Here is a 27,343-nt window from a genome sequence, read left to right on the forward strand (position 1 = left end):
TTAATTCCCAACCGAGGTAAAATTTAAGGTGTTAGGTGGGAAGTGAAAGGACATAAAAGAGAGGAATGACTTATTGCCAGTGTTAAAGGAAGCCTGCCTGGCACAGAAATTAGTGAAGAGAAAGTGGAAGAATCGGTACCAGATTGCTCACATCACATGGCTGCCTATTCATGTCTGCGTTCCTGGGCCACAAAGGCAAAACTCACTTTTTCCTAAGGTTGGCTCTCTATTGCAGAAACTCATGCAACCTGCCAGGACCAGAACTTTACAAAAACAGCCCCTAGGAGAGACTGTACTCAAGGTTCCTGACATCTTTGTGCTGTCTGCTTCACGCTGGCCACCCATGGAGGAGAAGGGCTAGGCAGGGTTGCTCCAAATGATGGTCATGCCTAAACTTTAAGAGGAGGACACAGCACTATCCTTAGAAGGTGTCACCATTCTGGAGGAGTCCTCTGCCCAGAGCCCTTTCTATTCTATGGCTCCTTTTCCACTTTATGAGCCTCTTGGAAAGGGGATCTTCCAGGAAAAACATGTGATGCTGTAACAAGCTGAACCCAAACAAAGACTTAACTTTGGGCCTGCCCAAACTGAGAATCTTGGCAATGATTGGGCAGCCTGTTCTTTTCTCAGGCATCTTATGTGTCCATCTTCTATGAGTAGATAGTACAATGAATGGGAATTACTCTGAAATGGTAGGAGGATTTGGGGCCCAGCACCTAGCACTTGTTAGATATACCTTAAATGTTCCTTGAACAAATTTTAAAATATTAGTGACTACTTTACTTGCAAGAATAGGTGAAGAGAGGAGAAAGTATATTCATTAGAATGTAGCTAAAGTTGAACTGCTCGGTTATGAAGGAAGCATTAAAAAAAAAAAACAAAAAACCTGGCTACTTGTAGGAGGTGGGATTAAGAACTCACAATAGCACACACCCACCTCGAGCTTTCTGAGACATCTTGTTTCTATCTTCATTCTTGCCCAATTATATATCTCCATGAACCCTGAGGATATTCCAAAGCCAACTGCATACACTGTACCTAGAGTTGAGTGGGATCAAAATTTTGCACTGGGGCAAGTTTTATTAGGCAGCCAATAAATATTATATAGGACAGAAAATAGGATAACACTTGACAACAGTCCAGTCAGACAATGCTTAGAATATCCCATATTTATAGTCTGGCTGAACAACTAAAACAGAACAGCCAAAATTATTGACTATGAGTTTTTGCTTGCTTTAGAATGGGATAGTTTATATTCTGAAAGTCAAAAAAGTATAAGGGCATTGGGTATTGATTCAGATTGAAGACAGAGAAGAACCTATGTATATTCACAAATGTACTTGGTAAGCATCATTTATTTCTGAAATCTGTTAGGCTGGAAAGCTAATTTACACTTCCCCTCTCTAGTATGCTGCACTAAAGAATTTCCAGATCAGAAAACTCAGATTAAAAGGAATATGCACCTTTACCTCATGTTTGCATTGAAGTGTTTGTGGTCATGGATTGCTTTGGATATACAGTCACCTCGTAGGTTGTGCTCCAGTTTTTTTCCTATTTGTCAGTTTCCATTTTGGAATTAGACTCCAGTCCAAACACAATTCAGCAGGCATGGTTTGCCGAGTAAGGAAGAGAGCAGGACCTTACACTTCCTTTGATCCTGATATTGTGTCTCCAATGTTAGTAACCCAAGACCGCACTAGCTTTTTGAGACCCACATATCACAGCCCACTCATTTTGAATTGTACTTGACTAATAGCCTTAATCCATTTTCTAAATCCTAATTTCCTCTTCCCTACTCTGTAATAGTGTTTTGTTTTGAATGACAAAGCCTTACATTTTTTTTTAACTTTTATTGTATAATATATATGCAAAGCAAAAAAAGAAAAAAGCAATGGTTTTCATGGTAATTACAGGACAGATCCCAGAGTTTGTCATGGGCTACCATACCATCATCTCAGATTTTTACTTCTAGGTGCTCCAGAATATAAGAAGCTAGAAGGAATAAATATTTTTTTATCATCACAATCAACTTTTTTCATGTGGAAAATAACATGCATACATAAAACAATAAATTTCAAGGCACAGCATAACAATTAGTTGTAGAACAGATCCCAGAGCCTGGCATGGGCCACAATTCCACAGTTTCAGGTCCATACCTCTAGCTGCTCCAAAATACTGGAGACCAAAAGAAATATCAATCTAGTGATTCAACAATCATATTCACTTGTTAATCCCTATCTTCCCTGGATAACTCCACCATTGCCTCTGATCTTTCTGTCCCACTCCCTAGGGGTATATGGGCTATGGCCACCCCAACTTTTTCATGTTGGAAGGGGTCATCAACAATATGGGGTAGAGAGATGGAACTAGCCAGTGCTCTGGAGAGGCTTGGCCCGGAGGCTATAGATTCCTGGAAAGCTACCCTTGTGCATGGAACCCTTGTAGAATCCTATTTATTGCCCTAGGTGTTCTTTAGGATTGGCTGGAATGGTTTTGGTTGGGGTTTGGCAAGTTATGATAGGTAGCAATGTCTAACTGAAGCTTGCATAAGAGTGACCTCCAGAATAGCCTCTTGACTCTATTTGAACTTTCTCAGCCACTAATACTTTATTAGTTACACTTCTTTCCCCCTTTTGGTAAGGATGGAATTGTTGACCCATGGTGCCAGGGCCAGATTCATCCCTGGGAGTCATCTCCCATGCCACCAGAGAGACTTTCACTCCTGGATGTCATGTCCACATAGGGAGGAGGGCAGTGATTTTACTTATAGAATTGGGTTTAATGAGGCCACTGTGTTTTGTTTTGAGTGACAGGGCCTTACATTTATTTCAGTAAAATTGCATCCTAAAAGATTTGTTAAATTTGTTCCAACATTCTAACCAAAGTGAGATTCATTTTGATATCATGATCATCTAACATAATATATTTATATTAACTCTTGCTCTAATTTTTGTTTGTTTTCTGTTATCTATTTCAGTATCCTATCAATAAAATTAGTTACATGATACACAAATCCAAATGTCACCTTCTCAATGAGGCCTTTACTTAAATTGATTCCCTTTCCCTATCCATATAAGCCCTATACTCTTTCTCTGCTTTTTTTTCATAACATATATACATCTAACAGAGCACATATTTTTCTTATTTATTTTATTATCTTTCTGCATCTTTTAGAATAAAATTTCCATTATAGCATCAATTTTTGTCAGGTCTGTTCCCTGCTGTATCCCATATCTGTTGTAGGTATGTGGTTGAATATATCACTGTCCTCATCTAGGTCAATAAGAATGTTGAAAGTGACAGGGAAAAGCTAGAATCCAACATATTCTACTAGAAGTTGCTATCCCCTTACCAGATTGGTACTGATCCTTTGGTCACTTATAAACCCACCTAATGAAATTAGTATCTTGCCCAATTTATCTTCACTTTTTCCAGAAAAGACTATTGAGATAGTTTTTAAATTTTTTTTTCACAGAATATGCAGATATTTCATGTTGTTTGTAGCCTTCTGGTCTATCCATGTGGAAATTCTATGCAGAAATTCTATGCAGGGGTTCATCTGCCAAACTGATCATTTCCTCTTTTTCTAACTGCACAAAATCAGCTTTTTGATAATCCCTTTTAAAATCCTAGCCTGCTGAGTGAAATTAGCCAGACACAAAAGGGTACAGACTATGATTCCACTTTTGTGACCAGCATAAAGGTATAATCAGAGGATTACAATACAGAATATAGGGAATTTAGAGATAGAGAGAAGCTAGAGATGGGTGAACCATAAGCTAGTGAGGTTGAACTCCAGCGTAAGGGAATAGACAGGAGCAAAGGTGGTTCTCTAGTGGATCTAATAGTGATATTACCATATTGAAGATGAACAAGATTGAAAGCGGTTGTATAGTTCCACGTCTCACTGATTCACACTGGAAATATGAATTCGTTCTTACAAGAATTACTTCAAAGATATGATTCTTGTATAAAGAGTGTAAGTCCGGGGTACAGGGGGTAATTGCTATTGCATGCTATGAGCTATGTTCAAAAGGAAACCATCAGCACTACCACAGCAACAGCAGAGGTAAATAATGGGGGGAGGGAGACAAGTTAAGAGGAGGTTTCAATTTCCTATTTGGTGAGGGTGTGTTTATTGGTTTTCTTTCTCTTGCGAACAATGAAACTATCTAAAATTGAGAATGTTGCTGGCCTGTGAACTTTGGGCCCTCTACCTGATGCCCAATGAATGCAGGTGGCTGAAGGACACACTGATAGAGAAGTAAATTGGCAAACAATAGTATATATTTATGAACGAAGGTTGTGCTGCTACAAAAAGGAACAAAGTCATGAGGCATGCAACGATGTGAATGAACATGTGGGACATTTGCTGAGACAAAATAAGCCAGAAACAAAAGAACAATAATGGTATGGTCATCTTTAGAAAATCTTTATAAGAAAACAGGGGCCTAGATTGTAAGCTTTTAGAGCAGACACATTAAGTCTGGATAGTTCCATCTCCTTACCCCATTTTAGTGACAGACCCTTCCAATATCAAAAATTTAGAATTGCCATACCCCAAACCCTAAAGAGAGGTATGGAAATATCAAAGGTGATGGTAGAATTATACAAAGAAGATAGAACTTAACAAATGAATATGAATGCTGAATCATCGAATTTATATCTCTTTTAGTCTCCAGTATTTTAGAGCAGCTAGAAGTAAAACCTAAAATTGTGAAATTGTAACCCATGTCAAAGTCTGAACTATGTTCTACAACTAATTGTGGTGCTGTGCTTTGAAATTTGTAGCTTTTTGGTATATATGTTATTTTCACAAAAAAAAAAAAAGAAGGAAAAAAGTCGATTGTGATGATACAAAAAGTATTTAAACTTTCTAGCCTCCTATATTCTGGAGGAGCTTGAAGGAAAAATACAAGAGGATTGTATCGTAGCCCATCCCAAACTCTGGGATCTGTCCTGTAACCACTTGCTGAAGAGTGCTTTGAAAACTATTGTTTTTTACTTCTTTGCTTTGTATATATGTTACAGTATACAATAAAAAAAGTTTTTAAAAAGAACCCTAGCCTGAATGAGCAGGGCATTAAACAGATGCCTGTCCAAATCCCTTGATTCTCTGGAAGGAAGAGATTCCCAGGTGTGAAATCCTAATTGGCTTGGCCTCACTACTTGTTCACAGACTGAATATTTAGTCCTTAGGAAAGGAAACATTTAGATGATGAAAGTAGAACATCACGGAGTGAGAAAGCTTAGGTTCAGGTGTCATTTGTTGTGTAGCATTAGAATAGCAAATCCTTTTTTCCATATGGATGAAGCTGGTTCCTGCCCTTGGGAAGGGGGGAAAGAAAATGAACGGCTCCCAATTTTCTTATGAAAACATAATCTGGAAGTTCTACCTATTGCTTCTGTTCACATTCTGTTAGCCAAAGCTTGGTCATATGACCACACCTAGCTGAGAAATGCTGGAACTTCAGGAGTTATTGACTAAAGTGAAGAAGGGAAAATAGATATTGCAGGCCCTGCCGAAGGCAACTAGCTAATTAGAAAAGCCTGAATTCAAGCCCTGGCTTATCTGAAACTGAAACTAAAACCTATGATGTCTCTTCCACATTTTGTTACTTTTCAGAGTTGATAGTGTTTGTTTAACTAAGATAAAAATATTATATGTAAACTTTTTTATTTGAAATTATTTCTTCCTTCTCCTTTGCATCTGGTTACATTAGTAATGTTGTGCCAAACTGTCACTATTTTTTGATGATGCTCTTTTAATTTATAAAACAGGAAACTGATTTTCATTTTCCTTCAGTAGAAATGTTACAATAAAACTACCCACCAATCCCTAGAGGTTCAAACTGTGATAATGGGTTAATGATACTGATTTTTTAATAATCAAATGGCCATCATTCCCTTTAGAAGGCATCTTCTTAGGATAATGCCATTGCTCAAAACATTTTTATATTTTTGTTTTGGCTGATATAAGTCAATTCTTGCCACAATAATGCTTTGTGACAACAGCCACAAAATCTCAGGGGGAAGCAACAGTAAGCACTTAACTTACATGAATGTGGGTCTCCTGTAGGTTGGCCATCTGGGCCAAGCCTGGCTGGGCAGCTTTGCTCCAGGTGTCTCTCATCCTCCTAGGACAGGAGACTAGCTTGGATACATTTTTCTATGGCAATGGCAGAAGCATGAAAGAACAAATGGAAACACATGAGGCTTCCTGGGGCCTTTAGACTGGGAACTGGCACAGTATATTAGCCAAAGTAAGTTATATGGCCAAATATACAATCGGAGCTGTGGGAAATACTGTAGAGTTACATGGCAAAGGGCGGGAATATAGACAAGGGTGAAGAAGTGGGGCCAACAAAGTAATCTACCATAGATGGCCTTTCCTTTAGCAACTGGTTTTGAAAATTTATAGTGATGATAATATTTTTAAGGGTAGCTTTGAATTGTTTTATTATTATTTTTTTAATAAAATAGCTTAGTTTGATGAGTAAAATTAGGGGGTTAGGCTTCTAGGTTTATTTTTGGGCAGAAGGGTAGCTGTTTAAGCATATAACATAAAATAATGAGAATAAGAGAATAATAAAATAAGAAAAATGAGAGAATAATTCTCTTATATTCTCATTATAAGAGAATAAGAATATGACATTCAGTGACATAATATTTGGAATAATGTATGGCTTTCCAAGGTGCCCACTTTGAAAGGATAATACTCATTTTAACATTTAGCTTTAAAATAGTCCTTTAAAAAATAAAATAAACCTATGACTTATAGACAAATGTTACCCACTTTGTGTCAACATTTTTGGTGGGAAAGGGAAGTGAATAGAGGCTCATCCTTAATACTAACTTCGGGAAAATATGCTTTGTATGCAGATTCTCATTGCCAAATCCCCTCTGGCTCCCTTCACCTCATTTGTCTACACCATCAAAGAGGAAGGCCTGGTTCTTCTTCAAGGTAAGATCCTTAGGTTAGGCTATTTCTTTAAGCTCATCAAGCTTAGCAAAAGCTGCCCATTGCTGGTGTTAATTGCTGTATGGTCTTGCTAGGAGATACTTCAGGAGAGAATCAAAGGCCAGGATGAATTGGCCATTGATATTTCCTGATGAGGTGAAAGATACTGTGGCAAGAATTTAACAGAAGATTAAGGTGGGTGAGACATTGAAAGAATGAGTGTCAAACCCACCGCATTAGGTCCTCTTTACAGATCCTTTAGAGTAAGGAACAGGGCAGTGAGTCTCTGACACCGGTGGGGAGGAGCCAGCACTGCCTCAGAGCCATCTTACTTAGCAGGGTAAAGAACCATCTGGGCTGGCAGTCTGTGGAGTGATTTGTCATGGCTAGAGAACCTTACTTCCTCTCCCTCTTTCTGTTTACTCCGTTTCCTTTCTTGCACACGAGTCTGACAGAGCCCTTTCTCTGGGAACCAGGCCTTGCTGATGTGTACCTTGGTGACTTAGAAGGAGCTGAGTTCTTGCTCAGGGTGGAGCACTCCAAGGCCACAGCCTGGAGCTCACTGCTCTACAAGTGGTGGTTCATTCCCAGACAGTGGACACTCTGGTGGTTGGCAAAGGTGCCTAGGTGTAGGTCTGTCCAAAAAAATAACTGACTTGAAAGGATAAATTCAAACACTGTTGAAGTTACTGAGAAGAATCAACCCTACAAGGCAGATGTCCATCTAAAACTGCTTTGTGGTTGAGGCTCCCCACCACAGTGTTCAGGTATACATTTGTCCCCCACTGTTCAACAGGAGGCCCCACCTACAGAGACACATAGATGAACATCTGTCCTGAACCACAGGGGAACATGTTCCAATCACTGTCCGTGGAAGGAACATCTGCCCTTCCGGATTTTTTTAATTGAGTATTTTTTCCCCAGGGTCGTGAAACAAGGCAAGTCCCTGCATATCCCTGTGGAGACACATCACTTTGCAGAAATCTAGCAGAGATTTTGTAGGAAAGGCTGCAGAGTTCATTTTTCTGACTAAGAAACAGGCTATGGCCTCCCCTTCCCTTTTGCTTCTGAAATGCCTGCTTCTTAATGGACCGAGAGCAGTGTGTTTATTTGGTGGAACTGAGCTCCACAGCAGGGACTCTCGGGTCCAGGAAAATTTGGGGTAAGAACTACTGACCTTTGGCTCTTAGCCTTTGACTTTTGCTATCCAAGTTCCTTGGTAAATATTTTTTTTTCACAATTGCAAATATTGTTTTCTGACAAAGAAGCAGAGATTTTAAGATCAGATTAAGCAAAGCAAACAGCAGGCCCCTTTGTTACATGCTCTCTGAGGGTGTATAGCTAATAAGCAATCAGAAAGCTGGACTTTTATTTACCTTGTACACAAAATGGCTTTGGCTCTTCATTTTTCGAGGCTTTCTTAAAAGGTTAGAATTCTGTTAAGTAGCAAATTTAGATGAGGATTTCAAAAAATTCTATGGAAGATTACACAACAGTTTCAGGAGGAAAAGAGCACCAGTTCTGCCCTGACGACCTGGGACGCAGTAGGGAGAGCCTTGGCGGTGCCTGTACCTTGATCACTGGCATTGTGGTAAATAGCATTTCTAAGCCTGATCTAATCTGAATCACTTTTGGAATAATATTTATGGGGACAAGATACACAGATTTGCCTCTCTGATGCTCATTACTAAATGCATGATTTTCACAGAAACAAAGTACACAGATATGCCTCTCTGATGCATGTTACTAAATGCTTGATTTTCACAGGGACAAAGTAATTGTTTAGGGAAAGTAGAGACCAGAAATACAATGATCTGGTAGAAGTTTAAAAAAAAAAAAAAACTGCAAGCAATGATTATTAGAAAAAGTTGGAAAACAGAGAGAAAGTAGATTACTAAAGGAAATTGATCTGGAGTTGTCTCCAGGAAAGAGAAAAACTCAGGAAAATGTCTTATGATTCAGGAACCTCAATCAGTAGGAAAAAAAATGTATATGAGACCTCAGGATCTCACCTAACTACTTTCCAAACTGCTTCCTCTACCCAGTCCCCTAAGTGCCACCTTCTCTGTCTGAGGTTTTCCTGGGCAGTGGAGCCCCTATCCCTTTGTTAGCAATGTCATTGAATACAAACCTCCCAGCACTTCCTCGCCTCATGCGATTTGGTGAAACTAAAAAGGAGTTCTGCTCCCCAGAAAAAAAATGGGATCTCTCCTTTATTGGACAGAAGCCTTGGATTTCATTCCAGCTCTGGTGTGATCTTGAGAAAATCTCTGGGACCCTCTTTAGTTTAGTCAGCTTGAAAATGAAACTTTTGGCCTTGACTCAGTGCTCTTCAAATTATGTTGCACTGCATGGTAGATCGTGGAATCAAATTAGTGGGACATAGCTAGCATTTTAAAAAACAAAGTAGAAGAGAATAGAAAATATCAGATTGTATCACACATACTGTATTGTTTCATAAAATATTTGTTTTGTGATTAATTGTGTGTGTATTTGAATTAGGAGTTTGTGTATGGGGGGTGCATTGTAAAATGTCTTTCTTACTTGGATTATAGTAAGCAGCCTGGGTGATCATTAACAGTCCTCCCACTTCAGCTTTATCTGATTCTCCTAGGAGATGGTGTAGTTATCATTCCCTTAGGTCAATAGAATCGTACCATTGAGATCTCTATATACTGGAACATAAAAACTTTGTTTTCTCACTCTGACCAAATGACCTAGCTGAAAGACATCTGCACAATTCCCCAGGTTTTTAATGCAAAGAAACCCTTGATCCGGGTAGTGGACCTTGGAAACACACCAGCAGGCACAGGCCAAGAAGTCTTCCTTTATAAGGGGCTGCTCTGGCATAATAGCTCCAAGTTGGTTTGAGAGTTGGTACCTGGAGTTCTGGAGTAGGATATGAAGTCCATGTCTGAGGGGCATAGAGACAGGAAAAAGGGAGGCTGGAAGAGCAGCAGCAGCCCAGGTGGTATCGCCTAAAAAACAAACTGCCCAGCCACTCGTGGCTTGACATTTTGGTTTTTGTGATGGAGCCAATCCGGAATGGTGGAAAAGAACAATTCAAACACACTAGCCCTTGGGCAGGGGCGGGGGCAGGGGGAAGGCGGGCATTAATGAATGTGGGAACAATCTGTCAGTGCCTTTTATCCCCTTAGCATGCCCCAACATTCCTACAGGCCGGCTAACCAGGAGGTCTTCTAATACCTGAAGAGCTCCTGAGCATACAATCGGGGGAGGGAATAAAAGGTGAGGCCAAAATTTGATTTAACGGCTCCACAGGCAATTCCCCTCATCAGTTCTGACGGATTAGTATACTGAGAACAGCCAGCAACTGGGGGCCTTATATATCCTCCCTTCCCCTTTGTTCACTGGGATAGGAGGTACAATAAAACGGCTGGCTGGAGAGACTGAGGGTGGTTAGAGATTTCTCAGGCTGCTTTTTGAAACACTTGAAGGACCCAGTCCATGCTATTGTTGTAGGAAAATAGAAAGCGGAACTATTCTCCTTTGCAAAAAAAGAAAAAGTAAAAGAAAGAAAACCCACCCTCCCAGCATCTTCAGGAGGCCGCCTGGTGCAGGCCATTAACATGGTAATACCATCCTGTTTGCATCTTCTTTGTCTAGTCCGCATTTGTCCGGGATCCTGGCCTCTTGTGGCTGGGCCCAAGACCCTGGAAATACTTGGGCTCCAAAGGAGAGGGAGCTCACAGTCACCAGTGTCCTGATGTTTGGGACTCAGAGGGGGCCACCTCCCAGGCAAAAGGAGGGTTCACTCCTTTTGTGTAACTGAAGTGGGGAAGATAGGGAGTGAGGCGAGGATCCTGTTAATCCATTTTTCCTTTTGTCCCTAGAGTTCACCATGCAAACCCCTGTGCTCAGTGAATGCAAAAGCTTAGAGATTTGACTAGCCCAGAGAGAGATGAAGGGGCACCAAAACCTAGTAGAGAGGGAAAAACAGGAATTGTTTGGGAATTGGCCCACAGAGGAAAGAGTTTACAGGTTCACATCTTCTCTGATAGTGCCCTTTGTTCCCAGCAAGCCCAGAACACAACTGAGACCCCTGGCCTCTTGTGCCATGGCCAACAATCAAGATTCTGTAATTGAAAGCAGCCAGGCTCTGTCCTGATGCTGCAAGAGGCCGAGGGAAAATACAGGGAGTAAAGCAATGGAGCCGTTCTGGCTTTCCAGGGGCTCTCAGGACTGCACACCTTTGGACATGGTAAAGAAACAGATCCTAAAGAAAGGGCTGGCCAGGGAAAGTGAAGTTGTTGATTCAGTCATTTATGCTTTCTTTGCCCTGCATCTCCTTTTACTCAAGAATCTAGGGAGCATTTGAAAACCAAAGTCAGGTCATTTTAAACGAGACTGAAGTTATCGGCTTAGTTTCTCAGTGAGACTTGTGTGTTTTTTATATTGTTTTTTGAAAATCCAGATCAGGTATGCAAGGTTGAATTTGGATTTCTGACACTGGCCTCCACTAGTTTAGGTTTGAATAAGCAGCGTAAGCAGTCGGATGGCGCAAGGGAGGTCAGGGCACCCAGAGGTAGGGTTAGAGAAGGTGTTGGAAATGAGGCTAGTTTCCCATTTCTCCAACCACCTAGCATAGAGGATTGGAAGAAACCAGAAAACAAAGGAACAATGGTTTTAGGGTTTTTTTTAGAGCTGTAAAGCCTTATGCCTCATCTTTCTTACGTTTCTTTTACAATCAGAAATGGTTGTTTAATGGCCTTTTGAAGCATATCCGAAGAAGCATTTATCTCCTCTATTTGTTCCCTTGTCACAAACTTGGGTTTAATTCTTCTACCCCATTTTCTTGGTCACTGAGCCAACTGAATGATTTATTGACTAAAGTTCCCCACCCCACCCCTACCCACAATGCCACCATCTGAGCTTATTAAATTTCATTTTGAATCTGTAACCCATCTAAATGTTTTCTGCCTGATGGACCCAAACTGACCCAGAAGATTCTCGATCTATTTCTATCCAGATATGGAGGTGTCTGCTTGGTAAGTGCCACCCACACACCTGGCATAGACAGGCATTCCTGTGGTAGCCTGGGCAGAGAGCCCTGGGATTTAATGAAGCAGAGAAAGTGAACTCCTCTCCCAGAGGTCACAAAGAAGAGGGAACAGCAGACCTGTTATGTTGTCCCCAGTCTGCCAGGTGCCACTCAGCCCCAGAAAGCTTGTCCTGGCCTGAGCATTGTCCTTTTCTTCTGCCTGTTTCTTGGCAAGGAGCTTCCCAGGGAAAATAAGGAAGGACCCTAGTGAGGACCCTAGTCTGCCTAGATCCCTCCTCCTCTTTTAGCATTTATTTCACAGATCCTCCCTCCGTGGCATCTGCCACACTTACCCTCTGCTTTGTTCACGTCTTGTACTCTGGCTATATTAGTCCTCAAAGAGAGATTTTGTTTTCAATGTAGAAAAAGTTTTTGATACAGAACAGTACAGAAAATAATAAACCAAACATCCATGATCTGACAACCAGAGTAAAAAATAGAAAAATTTTGTCACATGTTTTTCTGCTCTTTTTTTTTAATTATAGGAATAAAATTTGACAAAGTTCAAAACTTATTTGCACCTACTTCTACCCCATTCTCTCCCCACATCATTGTTCTTCCCCAAAGTAAAAGCTCTCCAGGGTTTGGTTAATATCCTTCCCCTCTGTTCTTAAAACTTTTCTGCATATATATGAATCCAAACATGATATAATGATTTGTTTCCCAAGCATTTGAAATTTTGCAGAAATGGTTGATTGTACATATCACTTCACACAAATTTCTTTTTTTTATTTAACGTTATATTTTTGTGATATATCCATGTTGGTATGCAGAGACATGTTCTTTCACTCCAACAGAGGTATCCGCATCCGTTGTATGAATATATCACATTTTATCCATTGCCCTATTGAGGGAAATTTGAATTATTTCTAACGTAATGAACTCCTTTGCACATGTCTTGGTATGCACGTATGTGAGTTTCTCTAAGCCCTATATAATAAAGTGAGTGACTGCTTAGCGGGTACACATATGTTCATCTCTACTGTATAATCCCAAATTGCGCTCTAAGAAATTCACTTGTCTGCATTCCCTCTGGAGGTAATGGAGAAATTTCTTTGCATTTGTGTATAACTGTGAGTTTAATATGATAATTCCGTGTTTGATATTTGCCTACATTCTTTATGGAGGCCTCTGCATCTCTGCCACTGGAGTGTAGGCTTTCCAGAGCCTCTTGTGAGATCTCCTGCACAGTGCATGTGCTTTGCACATATTTTAGATGATTAATTGACAAAAATAACTTCACGCTCCCTAAAGTTAACTCTATACACTTCCCAGAAAAAGAACTTTTAGTCTTGTCCAACACTCTTATTTTCAGGTGAGAGAATTGAGGTCCAGAAAGATGAAATGACGCATGTTTGCTGCCTCAGAATTGGTTTTGTAGCCCTTTCCTAATACTTAGCCTTGGGCTCCTAAGGTTTTAGAAAATTAGAAGTGATTTGGACCCCTCATCTTCCACCATAGCAGCTCCCGTGGCAACTTATCTCTCAGGCTTCATGGACCCAGATACTCCAAGTCCATTCTGAATCTTTAATCTTGAAATGCTAAGCTAAAATGGAACAGCCACAGTGACATAGCGATTCCCCAAGGAGCTCACTGAGTGTAATGAGGTTCAAGTTTGGCTGAGGTAATAACCAGAACCTAAATTAACAGTAGCACACTGCTAATTATGGAGGCCTACAGTCCAGAGCTGGTGTAGCCCTTCTGCCCCACCTGCTTGTCCAGGAACCCAGGCTCTCAGCTTACAGTTCTGTCAGATATAGGGGGTTACCCTTGTCTTATCATGGTCCAAAATGTATCAGGATCATATCCTCCATGCAGGGAGCAGAATTTGTGGTGGGTACAGAAATGGTGATAGAAGGGAAAGGCATTCCCTTCCTTTAAGGACACTGCCCAGAAGTTGCACATACGGTAAGAAAGTCTTGAAATGTAATCTTTAATCTTGACAGCCATGTCCCCAGCTAAAATGTGGGAGGTCTTTTACTATGAGAAGGGAGAGAATGGATATTCAGTGACATAGCACTTTAAGAGGGGTCCATTTGCAGAGATTAGACCTCTGTGTATAATAGTACAGACCCTAGGGCTGGACACAGTGAGTAATGGAGTTATATTCTTTAATATGACATAAATACTGTATGTTAGAAATGCTATCAGGAACTGCTTTGTTCCCAGATCTTGATCAGAGGAATAGGGCATCACAGTCTGTCATGGCACCAAAATCATGTCCCCTTACCCAAAATGAAATCTCCCTCAGGCAGGAACTTTTGTGTTTTCCAGATTGTGTGGCATGCAAGAAAGAAACTGAACAAGAGATACTAGTGCTTGTAGCAAAGGGCAGGATCTGAACTTGGATCCAAAGTCATAGACCAAACACTTTTCTCTTTTTTCCTGTCTCTGCTTTAACAACAATAAAAAAAGAACAAAATGTCATTTGGAATAAGGTTATAAACAAAAACTTCATTCCAGGGCCTGGATTATAGTTAGGCTGGAACCACCCTCCTCTTTTAGAACCTAGAAGCCATTTGGCTGTGTTAACAATTTGAATTTGTGAAAATGCCCAGGTGATAATACAAAAAGATGTTAAATCAATTCAGGTTATTGATTTTCTTTAAAAACCTCTTCCAGAGGAAGGGGTGATCTCTCTGAAATATGACTCAAGCTCCATTTCAGTGAGCAGTTCAACAAGCTTTCTTTAAGCATCTATTGTGTGCAAACCATGGTGCTCAGAGCTGGGGGTAAGGGTTGGGAAAGATGATCCCTTTCCTTTAGGTATCATCAATATCTAGTTAGGGGAGATTTTCTTAAAGAAGTTCATCAAAGGCAAAATGTGACTTCTATTGTCGAGGTTCAAACACTGGGATATGGAAGAATAGGGTGGTAGACTCAGTCCAGTCGGGATGACTGGGGAAGGTTCCTGGGAGTGTGTGCAACTCAAACTGAACATAAGCTCCTTAATGCTGACAAAAACTGCTTCCCATTGTGTCCTCACAGAGGCTGGTTTCTTTTGCTGTTTGAGGATAAATTTGGGGACACAGAGAAATGCTGATTAGTGCCATGCGATGAATGTTGAGTCATGCTGACTAACGCATTCTAAATGGATTGACTCAAAAATAAGACAATGTTTGAGAGTCAAGAGTTCAGATCTGAATTTCACTGAGTTGAAGTGCAAATCACTTAGCCTCTTGGTGCTTGATTTTTTTCATCAATTAAAATGTGCTCATGGTGAGAATCCAACAAGTCACCTCGATTAGATAGTGCTTTACAAACCTGAAAGGTAGTAAACTGCTGAACATGCTGGCCCGGACACATTTACCTAACCTTGGGTTATTTGTGATACATAGGGAATCGGCACATTCACATACTGCTCACTAGGCCTGTGAAACTTCTGTTTCTTCACACATGCATGAAAAATGACAAACAGTTCACCGCACTCACAAAAATTGGCAAATAAAAGAGCTTTGGGAAAATCTTCCTATCTACCTACTGGGCCTTCTGTGTCTTTCTACGACAAATGTTGCCACAGTTCTAAGAGCTTACACTGCATACATAGCTCTTTCTCTCTTTTGACATCTCCCCAGCTAGACTGCTTGAGAACCTGGCCTTCCGTGTCCAGATGTTTACTGAATTCTGAAGGCCTCTCAAAGGCCTCTCAAAGGGCCCACGTTCTTTTGTTGCTCTCCAAATCATTTCCCACAGAGACTGACCGATGTCCTGAAGGAGCGCTTCAATAGGGAGGATAAATGAAGGCAGATGAAGACATGACCCCCTGAGGCTTGCCCACATCCATTCTAACAAAGGGTCTGAGGCACGACCTTGTAAGGAGCGTTTTGGTTAGCACTGTCCCTACCAGAAGCCAAGTCTCCCCCACAGGGCTGCTTTCACTGGCTACTATCATAGTGGAAGTGTTGGGTATTTGTTAAGGGCTCTAATGTGCTAGGTATAGCACAAAACATCTAAATCATGGTCTCCTGCCTTTGTGAAACTTCCTGGCAGCTGGCTTTCTCAGGGAAGACTTGGGGGTAGTGGAAGAAACCAAAGAAGGAATCCTCCTTCTCTGAATGGCCTCTTCCCACTCAGACCCAGCACAGACAGACTTCCCTTTTGTCTGCAGCTAACAGTAATCAAGCTGGAGTTGTGGGACCTTCATCCATACCTATACTGTGTTCCTGGGTGTCTTTGGTTTACAGGTTTACAGGCTCCCTGAATCATAGGTATGTGAAAGGACTGCTGCTGTAAGAAAAGTTTCATTTATTTAAATTGCTGGTGAGAAGTTAATGCATTTCCTGATAACATTTTTTTCAAACTTTCTCTCTTTCCCTTTTTTTTTTTTTTTGGTTGCCTTTTAGACCAACAGAGGCCATAGGACACTGTGACCTTTGTGTAGAGCTGACGGGGGCATGATTTGTGAAATGAAACAGGACCATGCTACTTGAAAGAAGGAAGCGGAAGCTAACATAATGGGGATTAATTAGTTGATTGCTGTTGAGATGGTAACAGATTTGCTCCTGTACGATTAAGCCAGTGATTTCAGGCCTAGCTGGGAAGGTGAAGATGAAGAGGCCTTTGTTCAGGTTTCTAGATGCATGGGGTTGAAGGCTTTGCCACCATTGGATGTCAACAGCCATAATAATAAGAATTTGCACTTATATAGCACCTTTCAACCAGACACCTCAAAGCAGTTTAGCCACATTAATTAATTAAAGCTCACAATCCCCCTGTGGAGAGGAGGAGGATGACTAACAGGATTTGTAATTACAGGAGGGAACATTTCCGAATAAAGTTATTGTCTACCAAATAAAAAGAGTAGGTGTAAAGGAATTGGGGTCCCCATAGAGTAACTGATTCAGAAATGAAATCATGGAAAGACAGGGGAGGGTGGGCATGGGGGTCTGCTCTTGTGTCAGAGGGAGGTCAATGGCTTCAGAATTCACTGACAGTTTCAGATCCAGCCAAGAAGCAGAGCATGTATAGTATTAGCGGCATTTGGAGGGTCATTAGCCACATAACTATTGTGGTGTAAATTCAAGTTTCACTATTATATTGCATATAGCCTGGCAGAACAAAGAGCAAGATTCCTGCAGTATCTAATAAAGGATGAAATGATTTCTTTAGATTCAAAGGCCAAAGCTGGGCTAGTCAACTAGCAAATAAATCAACTGATGACCCATAATGTAATTTGGTTGTGTTTCCAGTGGAACAGCCAGCCTAGCCACTCCTATGTCAGGAGGCTTCCGACCAAAGCATCAGGCTGGGGCTTAGTACAAGATCTTGGGGCTTTGGCCCCATCACAGCTAGGCATAAAATTTTCCCAGCCTTTGGCCTCAGACCCCTCTTACCCAAGTTGCTGGTGACCTCAAGCTGTTCCCCATAGAATCACTTTGTACCTGCTCCCTCTCTGCAGATTTTAAGTGGCTTGTGGGCTGGAATCAAGTCTTATCCTATTTTGTGTCTCCTGCCAATGCCCAAGAGAGTACTGTGTACTTAATGGGTATAGAATGATAAAGAATGGTTGCATGACTAAGTCCTCTGACAATTCAATATTTCTTGAGTACCTACTAAATGCCTAGTGCTAATGTGAAATTAAAAAACAATAGGATATGTGCCCTGTCTCTGAGAAATATATGACAAGGAGTGGTAAAAGACATATATACTACTAACTATAATATAAAACAGAATAAAATAAAGGGACATAAGAGATATACATCCAAGCCATGTGTTACAAGGACAAAAAGAAACGTTATATTCATCTGGAGTAAGTCAGGGACAGTATTCCTGGAGAGCAAGCAGGAGCTCTGGGCATCAGAGGGGAGGGCAAGAAGGCTTTCAGTAGACAGCGAAGAGGCAGGGAAGGCAGATTTTCCAGACTGTGGGCTCCCTCTGAGTGAGATACAATTTGAGAACTTGTGGTCTTTAATGGAATGTTTGTGAAAACTAGGCTGTTTTTGCAGCTGATTAAATGTACATTTCCTATGAATTCTTATTACACAGATTAGCTCATTTCAAACATAAAGGGACTATTTGAGAAGTTGGAAAAGATGTTGTTTGTTCTCTGTAACTATTAATTTGTTCTCCTTCCACTTTCACCATCCACCAAGAAAGGAAAGCTAAACAGTTCGCACATTAAAATGGGCACTCGAAAGTATCTGAAAAAGGTGAAAGGAAGTCTAATCTCCGACTCAGATGTCAAAAATTAAATGCCTTCTTCCTTGACGCTACTTGTGTGTGTGTGTGTGTTTTGTGATTTATTTCACTTTACATAAAATTTACAATGTTCATCCATGTCGCAGCACGTATCAGTACGTCACATCAATGTTAGGAAATAAACTACTTCCAAAGCAGCCCATTCCCTCATTTTGAATGAGACCTACACCCCAGTCACTTATACCACTGGTCTTATGCCCTTGAAGCAGTATCATTTCAAGTATTTGAAGACTATTTTTCTTCATATTTCTCTATGTCTTAAAGTTTTTCTTAGGCTTGCTAGATATGATTTTCAAAAGGAACTAGCAATTTGGATATTTATATTCAGTCAGTTGTTTACTGTATGCTCAAATTTTAAAAAATATATTAGTCCCAATAAAACATCTGCTGCAAGCAAAATATAGCCAATTGCCAACCTGTTTGTAGACTCTGGTTAGGTGTCTGTTAATACAAATTAAAGGGTATGTTCGCATTTTTAAGTAATCCTGTCTCTTTGGGTAGACTTTTTTTGTCTTGTTTTCTTTTTGATAACAGCTTTTTAAAGATATAATTCATATACCATACAATTCACCCATTTAGAGTACACCATGATTTTTAGTAGATTCATAGAGTTGATCAACCATCACCACACTGAAGGTTAGAACACTCTTTAGCTGTTTTTCCCCTCATCCTCTCCCCACCTGCCCTAGGAAATGACAAATCTACTTTCTCTAGATTTGCCTATTCTTGATATTTCATATAAATAGGATCATACAATGTGTGATCTTTTGTGACTAGCTTCTTTACTGAGCATAATTTTTCAATGTTCATCTCTGTTAGAGCATGTATTAATACTTCATTCCTTTGTATCGCTGAATAGTATTTAATTGTATGGATATAACATATATCATTTTTTCATTCATCCATTGATGAACCTAGGGATTTGATCATTATTCAGATAGTCTTAGAATTTGCTTTTGATGTCTCTCCCGTCACTTCCCTCCCTCAAAACTACTTGTTTGTTTTTTTTTACCTCGGGATGCTAAGATGGCACTCTGTACCCAATGAGCGACAGATCAATACACACACTCTTTTGCTCCAAGGCCCGCAAGGGATTTCTACCACAACCATGCTGCCAGGACAGAAACCAAGAGCTGTATTTACTGAGCACCTGTATTTACTGAAATATACTTTATATGCAAAATCTTATCTAATCCTTGTAGCAATCACACCAGGTAGGACTTCTTATTCCCTCTTTACAGATGAGGAACTGAGACAAGAGAGGTTCAGGCTGTTGTTAGAAAGTTATGGAATGTGGATTTGAAACCAGACAGTCTCGCTTCCTCCTTCTGTCTTTCACCCCCCCCCATGTGGTATTTCTGTTCACATCCATTACAACCTCTCTTATTAATTTTTTATCCACCAAAGTGAATATTCAGCACAATACTATACACATAATAGGGTATCAGTAAATATTTTCTAAATAAAAGAGCCACCAGAATCAATACTACTTAGTGGCATAATCTGCCAATGTGAGCAGTGATAGCAAAAGGCCTCGGCAGTAACACTGAAGAAGCTGAAAATACAATAGCGGCTCCATCACTGCCTCTTCTCTTTTTACCATTATAAAAATTAGGAAACATGAACAGGTAAGATGCCCTCAGAAATATTTGCAAGCAAATTTGAGCTGAAAATCTGCCCAAGTAGCATCCCCCATGAAATGCTAATGAGGCATTTTGTATTGTTACATTTGTGAACCTGGATGCAATTCAGTGATTTTTTAGGGGTGTATGTGATATACATATGTGGCAGGGTCCAACCTTATCTCTTTAATTGTGTTAGCCTCCTAGCTGTTCTGTTGATCTGGTGCAGTCCTGGTAAAGACTCAGAAGTGTATGGTCCTGTCAGCCACAGAGTGAACATTTCTGGATAACTCAGAGGTGGTGAGCTGTATGCATATCTTTCATGTTGTATGTTGTGAGCAAAGCAAAGTTATTGCTCAGAGACAGGATTGCAAAAATTTATGAGGGAAAAAAATTGTCAGCCCATTGAGAATTCTGGAGACAGAGGGTAAGGATTAGGTCACTGATGTGCGTGTGTGTGTGTGCACGTGCACAAAATTTTTGGCCTAGAAATCATAGTCTTAGAACCAGTTGGGAGCATCATTTTTTCCAAGCTCTGTTGCCTATTTCTCTGAATTTCAGTGAGGACGGAATTGAAATGGAGCACGGATTCTCTAGAACTCCAAATAGATCTTGGAGGAGAAAAGAGCAATAAATCACTGGATATAAGTCAATACAGACTTGGTTTTGGTTTTGCTGTGTAAACAAACAACCCCCCAAATCTCAGTGACTTAAAGTCTACACATGTCTGAGATATTCTCCAAGGAAGTTCTCCTCCATGTGATGACTCAAAATTGCATTTTGGTGTCAACATGCAGTTCCACAATTGCCACAGTGGGGAAGAAAGAGAGTGAGAGGTTGAACACTGTCAATTAAGTGCTTTCCTCAAGAAATGACACATGTCATTTCCACTCTTATGTCCAAAGCAGTTACATGGCCACTCCTAATCTCAAGGGGAAGTAAAAACCTCCCCTGTATTTGGACAGGAAGGGGAACTGGATATCAGTAAAAAACACTTATGATGTCTCTGCATATGCAACTCCCAGTTGACTGGCAGTGTTTCCTTCTTTCACATCAGCTCTTTATATACACCCTTCCCTTGGTGTATCATGCATTTATTGAAGAGCTATAGGGCAGTGTTGAAGAGGGGGAACCAAATAGTTCTGTAGCCCATTAGCCCACAAGCAACCTTTCTGAAAAAGAGGAAGTATCCAGGAAAGATCAATTAACCCTTAAACCTATTTGATGCTAACAACACTGGGGAAGGAAAATGGATTAAAAGTTACCATGGTCTGATTTCAATACTACATCTAAGATGGAACAATTTGTTTGAGTTGCCCAGGATTATCATATGCTTTGTGTGAAAAGGCTTCTTCTGGAAATGTGCCCTCCTGCCTCCATTCCTTTCCTTGTTACCAGACATGATTCAAATTCCCTCTTAAGCCTTGCGACTTTTCCAGAAAGCAGCTCTCTCAGCAGCACAGGGAGAGAGAGAAAAACAAACTTTCCCTTATTATTCTTCCAATAATGAATTCCTGCTCTGAGTGGGCCGCTTCCATGTGTTTTCAGTCAAGTGCTGATGGCAGCCTGGCTGGGGTACGTTTCCAAGAGGTTGTGGACATAATAGATGAGGTCTTGATGAGAGCTGCTCTCAGTTTTTCTTCCAGTTTAGCTCTCCTGAGCCCTGAAATTGGAGATGAGAAATGATTCAAGAAATCTTGTTGGTCAACCAATATGGCTGACACACCTCTTTGCTCCTTTTAACTCAGTAAAAAGTCACAGTTTTAAAGCTTTACTCAAAGAGATTTTTAGACCTGGATTGTAGTAACTTAAAAAGGACTTAACTTTTTCATACCAGACCAGTTCTTTGTAGATACCAAAACTTCCTTTCTTTAGCACACAGACATAATACTGATCAACCCTGACATCATAAGAACAAAGGGAGAAATTGGTCACACCATTTCCTGCCTAAAGCCTAATCTTAAGTATACAAGATGCTTCCAAGCAAGCTGTAGTGGTAGACCATGTTTGTTCAGGGAACCAGCCTACGCGTTCTCCTCAGGGTAAGTGTCTTCAGATAATAATTCAGTTTTCAAGTTACCTACACAGAACTTGTACAAACTGTTAGCTATAATTGGGCTCTTTTCATTGGGAAGAATTTTCTCAGTTACCTCAGGTAAAAGGGGACAAGTGATGTTAAAAAGATAGGTGACCTGGAATTGCAAAACCTGTAGAAGCAGAGGCAGTCCCAGGGATTAATTAGAGGTCAGTTAATTACCGGGGTATCTCTGCTTCTCTGTGTTTATCTGCCAGAGGTTACACTCTCTCCCAGAAAATATTCCTATATTATAGTTTTACCTACTCCTAACTTCAGCTTGCATATGCTTCATTCCTGTGTCTCTAGCTCCTCTTTGTACGTCTCAGTCTTTCACCTTTAGTTGCCATTGACTTTTTTTCTTGGTATTTCCTAGTTAAAATTCCTAAGGAAATATCTGATTGACTCAGCCCTATCTTTTTGTTTGGTCTCAGACCACATCAGTGACCACAAAGGAAAAATTGAATTGTGATACCAAGTTTTACCCTCTAGTCATTAGATATCTTTGATTGAGTTTATATGTTATCAGATGGTTAAATGCACAACCCAAACCACCTACATTCAAATTCCAGTACTTCAGTATTGTTTGTTGGACGTGAGCCCAACAAGGAAGTGGTGGCAAATCTAGAGTCTGTGCCTCCCTGCCCTTTCCTATATCTGAGTTCTGGGTATGTCGATGTTGATTGAATCATTCGTAAAACCTTATCCCATGGTTGACACTTTTATCCACGATAAAAATTGCAGTTTCTTAAGGAGCCTGTGATGGCAGAGAAGGTAGACCTGAAGGTGTTTCTAAACCTCCTAGTGTGAGATTCTTGAGTCTGTTCCTCTGGATCACTTTTAGCTCTCTGCTCATTTCATTTAGAATCTGAAGTTGAAGTCTATTTCTTTTGGCTACCCCTTCTTGTTCTTGAATACCCATCTGGGGTTTGTCCGTCCTTTCACTCCGATACCATCATCCAAACCTTGTAGTCAGTACTAAGCTAACAGTTTGAAGGTTGATGCAGAGACAGAGCAGAAGCCAGTTTGATTTCTCCCAGTTCTCTAGGCCCCTCCTGGGTTAATCTGCCACCATCTATTTTTGTGTCAATAAAATGAACCTCTCCAGAACACCTGGAGGAAACCCATAGGAAGGGCTAAGATGAAACAAATTCTGCAGTAATTATTCCAGTCATCACTCTGTTTAAGCTGTATTCAGAATGTCCGAATAAAAACAACTTGTTAAACCTTAGTTATACCCAAATCAATAGGCCATTGATTTGGGTATAACTAAATGATGCCCTCGATCATGAGGCTTACTCTTGTGAGGCTTGTGTGGGTAGTGGAGAAGCCCAGACTGCCTATAGGCATGCCTAAGAGTTACTTCTGGAGGCCCTCTGTGGTTGCTCAGATGTGGCCTCAGTCTCTCTAAGCCGAACTCTGCAAATGAAGTCATTGCCCTCCCTCGTACGTGGGACATGACATCCAAGGGTGAAAGTCTCCCTGGCAACATGGGGGATAACTTCCAGGGATGAATGCCAGACCTGACACCATGGGATCAACAATTCCATCCTGACCAAAAGGGGGAAAAGAAGTGTAATTAATAAAGTATTAGTGGCAGAGAGAGTTCAAATAGAATCTAGAGGCTTACTCTGGAGGTTGCTCTTACACAAGCTTCAGGTGGAACTTGCTACCTATCATAACCTGCCAACCCCCAACCAGAACCATTCCAGCCAATCCTAAAGAACACCTAGGACAATATATAAGATTCCACAAGGGCTCCAGACTCTAGAGTAACTTTCCAGAAACCTACAACCTCCAAATGGGTCCCTGGTCCAGATAAGTCCTGAAACCTAGCCTAGCCTCTCCAGTATATCAGATAGTTCCATCTCCCTACCCCATATTAGTGACAGACCTTCCAATATCAAAAATTTAGAAGTGCCATAACCCAAACAACCCCAAAGAGATGTATGGAAAGATCAAAGGTGTTGGTGGAATTATACATAGAAGATAGGATTTAACAAATGAATATGAATGCTGAATCATTAAATTGATATCTCTTTTAGTCTCTAATATTTTAGAGCAGCTAGAAGTAAAAACCTACAAGTGTGAAATTGTAACCCATGTCAAAGTCTGAAATATGTTCTACAACTAATTGTGATGTTGTGCTTTGAAATTTATAGCTTTTGTGTATATGTGTTATTGTTCACAAAAAAAAGAAGGAAAAAAAAGTCGATTGTGATGATAAAAAAGTATTTAAACCGTCTAGCCTCCTATAGTCTGGAGCAGCTAGAAAGAAAAATATGAGAGGATTATATGGTAACCCATGACAAAATCTGGGATCTGTCCTGTAACCACTTTTTGAAGAGTGCTTTGAAAATGATTGCTTCTTTATTTCTTTGCTTTGTATACATGTTATACTGTACAATAAAAAAGTTAAAACAAAACAATCTCTCTACAGACTGTGAGTTAAAAAAAATGTGTGATATAAAATGAGAATTAAAAAGCCTGTTGCTCCTTAGGATGATTTTAAAAAAAGCAATTTGCTATATCCAACCAACTAGCTAGATGGGCCTGTAGAAATATTTATCAATATTTCTTAAAACACCTTGACTTTTGCTAATATTTTCCATACCTGCATCTCACCTCCAAAATTTCCTTATCTTGTGAATGTCATTCAACATCTCCCCATTTCATGTATGTGGGATTTGGTGAAAGGATCTGAGTTCATCTCCCTGAAGAATCTTCCCAGCCCTTTCCCCACCCTCACGGTCCATTCTGGTGACAGTGTTCCTACCACTGGAGAAATTATAGACCTGCTTAACCAGGATTGCTGACAGTTTCCTTTATTTGCCCACCCAAATGGCCTTGAGTATTCGCTGATTGCCTGTACAGGGGAAAGCAGGATGGGGAGGGAAAGAGATGGCTGTGGGGCACATAAAAAATATTGTCCTGCCATAACTCTGTTTTCTTCAACAGATCATCTACCATTGTCCTGTGCTTCCCTTCTTAACTCTGACAGATAGAAAAGTAGATATTGGCTAAGAAATGGAAGGTGTGACTATGTACAGTAAGTTTTGAAACTGCTAAATTAGGTAGAAAGGGCACATGTGTCAGGAAAAGTGAAAAGATGGTTGGCCAAATAGGTGAGTGGATGGTTGGATAGACAGACAGATGGATGAATACATGATTCTGGTAGTGTGTTGACAACACCAGTGCAGAAATTACATTCTACTTCTTTGGGGTTGCAAATTCAAATGCTTATGTGAGCCAGACAGATAACCGAGTTGCAGAAAAAGGTCAGGTGTACTCCTGGCCAGGTGTGTTCCTATTGAGGGAGCAGTGGGAACTCCATTGAGAAACTGGAGTGAGCATGTCCCATTTAAAGGGGCAGCAGGTATTCAGCCCCAGCCAATCCTTACCTTGTAGCCCAGTGTTGCCAGAACTTCTGATTTTTTTTTTTTTAGGGGAAGCAAGAAATAGGGATTTTCAGATGAAATCTTTCCGTTTATAAATGATGGCAACTAATTCAAAAATTGTGAGTATTGAGTGGGCCAGATAAGCACAATTACAGGCTAACTGCTGCTTGAAGACTGCCAAATCTCCACTCGTGAAATACTAGAAAGACGTCTCTAACATCATATGCAGTACAAGTGTTTGAGAGCCCAAGCTCATGAGTTGACTACCTGGGTTCGTATTTCAGGTCCACCCCTCATTAGCTTTGTAACATTGGACAAGTTGTTTAACCCCTCTGGAGTTCAATCCCTCCTGGGTAAGATGGGAATAGTAATAGCACCTAACTCAGAGAGTTGTAAAGGTGAAATGAGTTACTACACCGCCTAGCATAAAGCCTGCTGCCTAGTAAGAAAGCAGGAAGGTGTGTGTGTGGGGGGGGGGGGGGGTGTTAACTGTTCACTAGTATCATTAAACATCAGTAAAACTGGGACAACACTTGTCTTTCCTACCACCAAAGGATTGTTGTGAGAGTAAAAGGAGAATATGCATGAAAGGACTTGAGAAAGAAATACAATGGAGCGTGCTGCCAGTTACTGTGTGTGTAAATGAGGCCCCGTGTTTCTCCAAGGCAGGGCTGCAGATCCTGGAGGAGAAGGACAGAGGTAACTGGAACTGTCCCTTTTTGATTCCTAGAGTCACTTGATATTTTACTCCTCTGAAAAATTGGTGATTTTTTCTTTCTTTCCTTTTCCTATATTGATTTTTTTATTACGAGAATTTTTAAAATTCATAAAAGTAGAGAAAATAGTATAATGAACACCCAAATACTCTTATCTAGATTTAATCATTTTTATCATTTTGCCTTCTGTGCTTCATCTAGCTGAGTTTTCCTGGCAGAGATGTGGGAATGAAAGACGGTGGCAATATGGTCAGGTGGTGGAGCTGAATTGAGGCATGACAGCACTGAATGGGAGAGCCAACGGTTTTAGCTACCTCAGCAACTCCTTATTTATTATTATTATTATTTTTTATTTATTTTTTTTTTTGGCGTGGGCACGCACCGGGCCTTATTTTTTGAAGAAAGCAAAAAAGCAAGGCCCAGTCAGGTGTGGGTGATTCCTTTTTAGACAGGACTTGGAGAAGGCATTTTTTGTGCACGATAGCATGTTAGCACTTTAAAGAAAGTGGTATAAACTGGGACAGAAAAATTATTCTATTATTTATAAGGTTTTACGTTTTTGAAAGGAGAATGCATACATGTATTGCTCATGGAATTGAAATTTATAAATTTCTAATGAGCATGTCCACTATGGAAATGTTGTATGTCATAAAGAACTCAGGAGTTAAAACCATGGCGGATCTTTGAGAAGCCCCATAAAATTATGGTGACAAAAAAAAATGTTGGATGTGAAAAATGAAAGGCTTTAGGAGTAGAAAACACTCAGATTCAAAAAAAGTATATATAACTATAAATGATTCTTTCCTGTTAAAGCATTTAAAGGATTCTCTAAAACATATTACCCCATTTCTCAACATCAGCTATCACTACATTTAAATGCTAAGGCTTCCCCCTGTAAAGAATGTCTTACAACGTGAAAGCAACTAAACTTTGCTTCAAAATTCTATTATTCAGACTCCTCATTAATTTAAGCTGACATTCTTCCTCAATTGGGGCAAATCATCAAAGCTTTATTGTATTAAGAACCTTGAATTCAGCAACAAAGAGTGTGGAGTAGGGAGGAGAGGAGAGGGCGGAGAACTCCCAAGGCAGGAAGAAGGAAGGGGAGGGGAGGAACGCAGCAGGAAGGACAGCAAGAGGGAAAGACTGAAGTATTGAGAGGTAAAGAGGAGAGGGGAGGAGTTGGCAAAAGGCAAAGACAAACTATGTGGGCAGGAACGGTAGGGTGGACTGAGAAGGGGACAGGGGCTGGAGGGAGGAGCCTGACGCTGCAAAGCTGCCCTGGAGTCTCAGCTAATTGACAAGACAGAAG

The 27,343-nt window shown here is 40.5% G+C and overlaps 1 protein-coding gene across 7 annotated transcripts in view; it reads left to right on the forward strand.

Moving 5' to 3' along the window:
* Positions 1-27,343, forward strand: part of RAD51B (RAD51 paralog B) — an 889,743-nt gene that overhangs the window by 737,199 nt on the left and 125,201 nt on the right. For 6 of the 7 annotated variants that reach the window (XR_013160322.1, XM_077122813.1, XM_077122815.1 and 3 more), the window contains exon 10: positions 6,883-6,964. Coding sequence is in view for 6 of the 7 variants with exons in the window: in XM_077122813.1 (XP_076978928.1) it covers positions 6,883-6,964 (82 nt within the window). In the remaining variant the exon portion in view is untranslated. Of the gene's footprint in view, positions 1-6,882; positions 6,965-16,366; positions 24,885-27,343 lie in introns of those variants that run through there. The other variant, XM_077122817.1, reaches the window with a different exon arrangement.

The sequence above is a fragment of the Tamandua tetradactyla genome, chromosome 12 (assembly GCF_023851605.1).
Source record: "Tamandua tetradactyla isolate mTamTet1 chromosome 12, mTamTet1.pri, whole genome shotgun sequence".
Taxonomy (NCBI): Eukaryota; Metazoa; Chordata; class Mammalia; order Pilosa; family Myrmecophagidae; genus Tamandua; species Tamandua tetradactyla.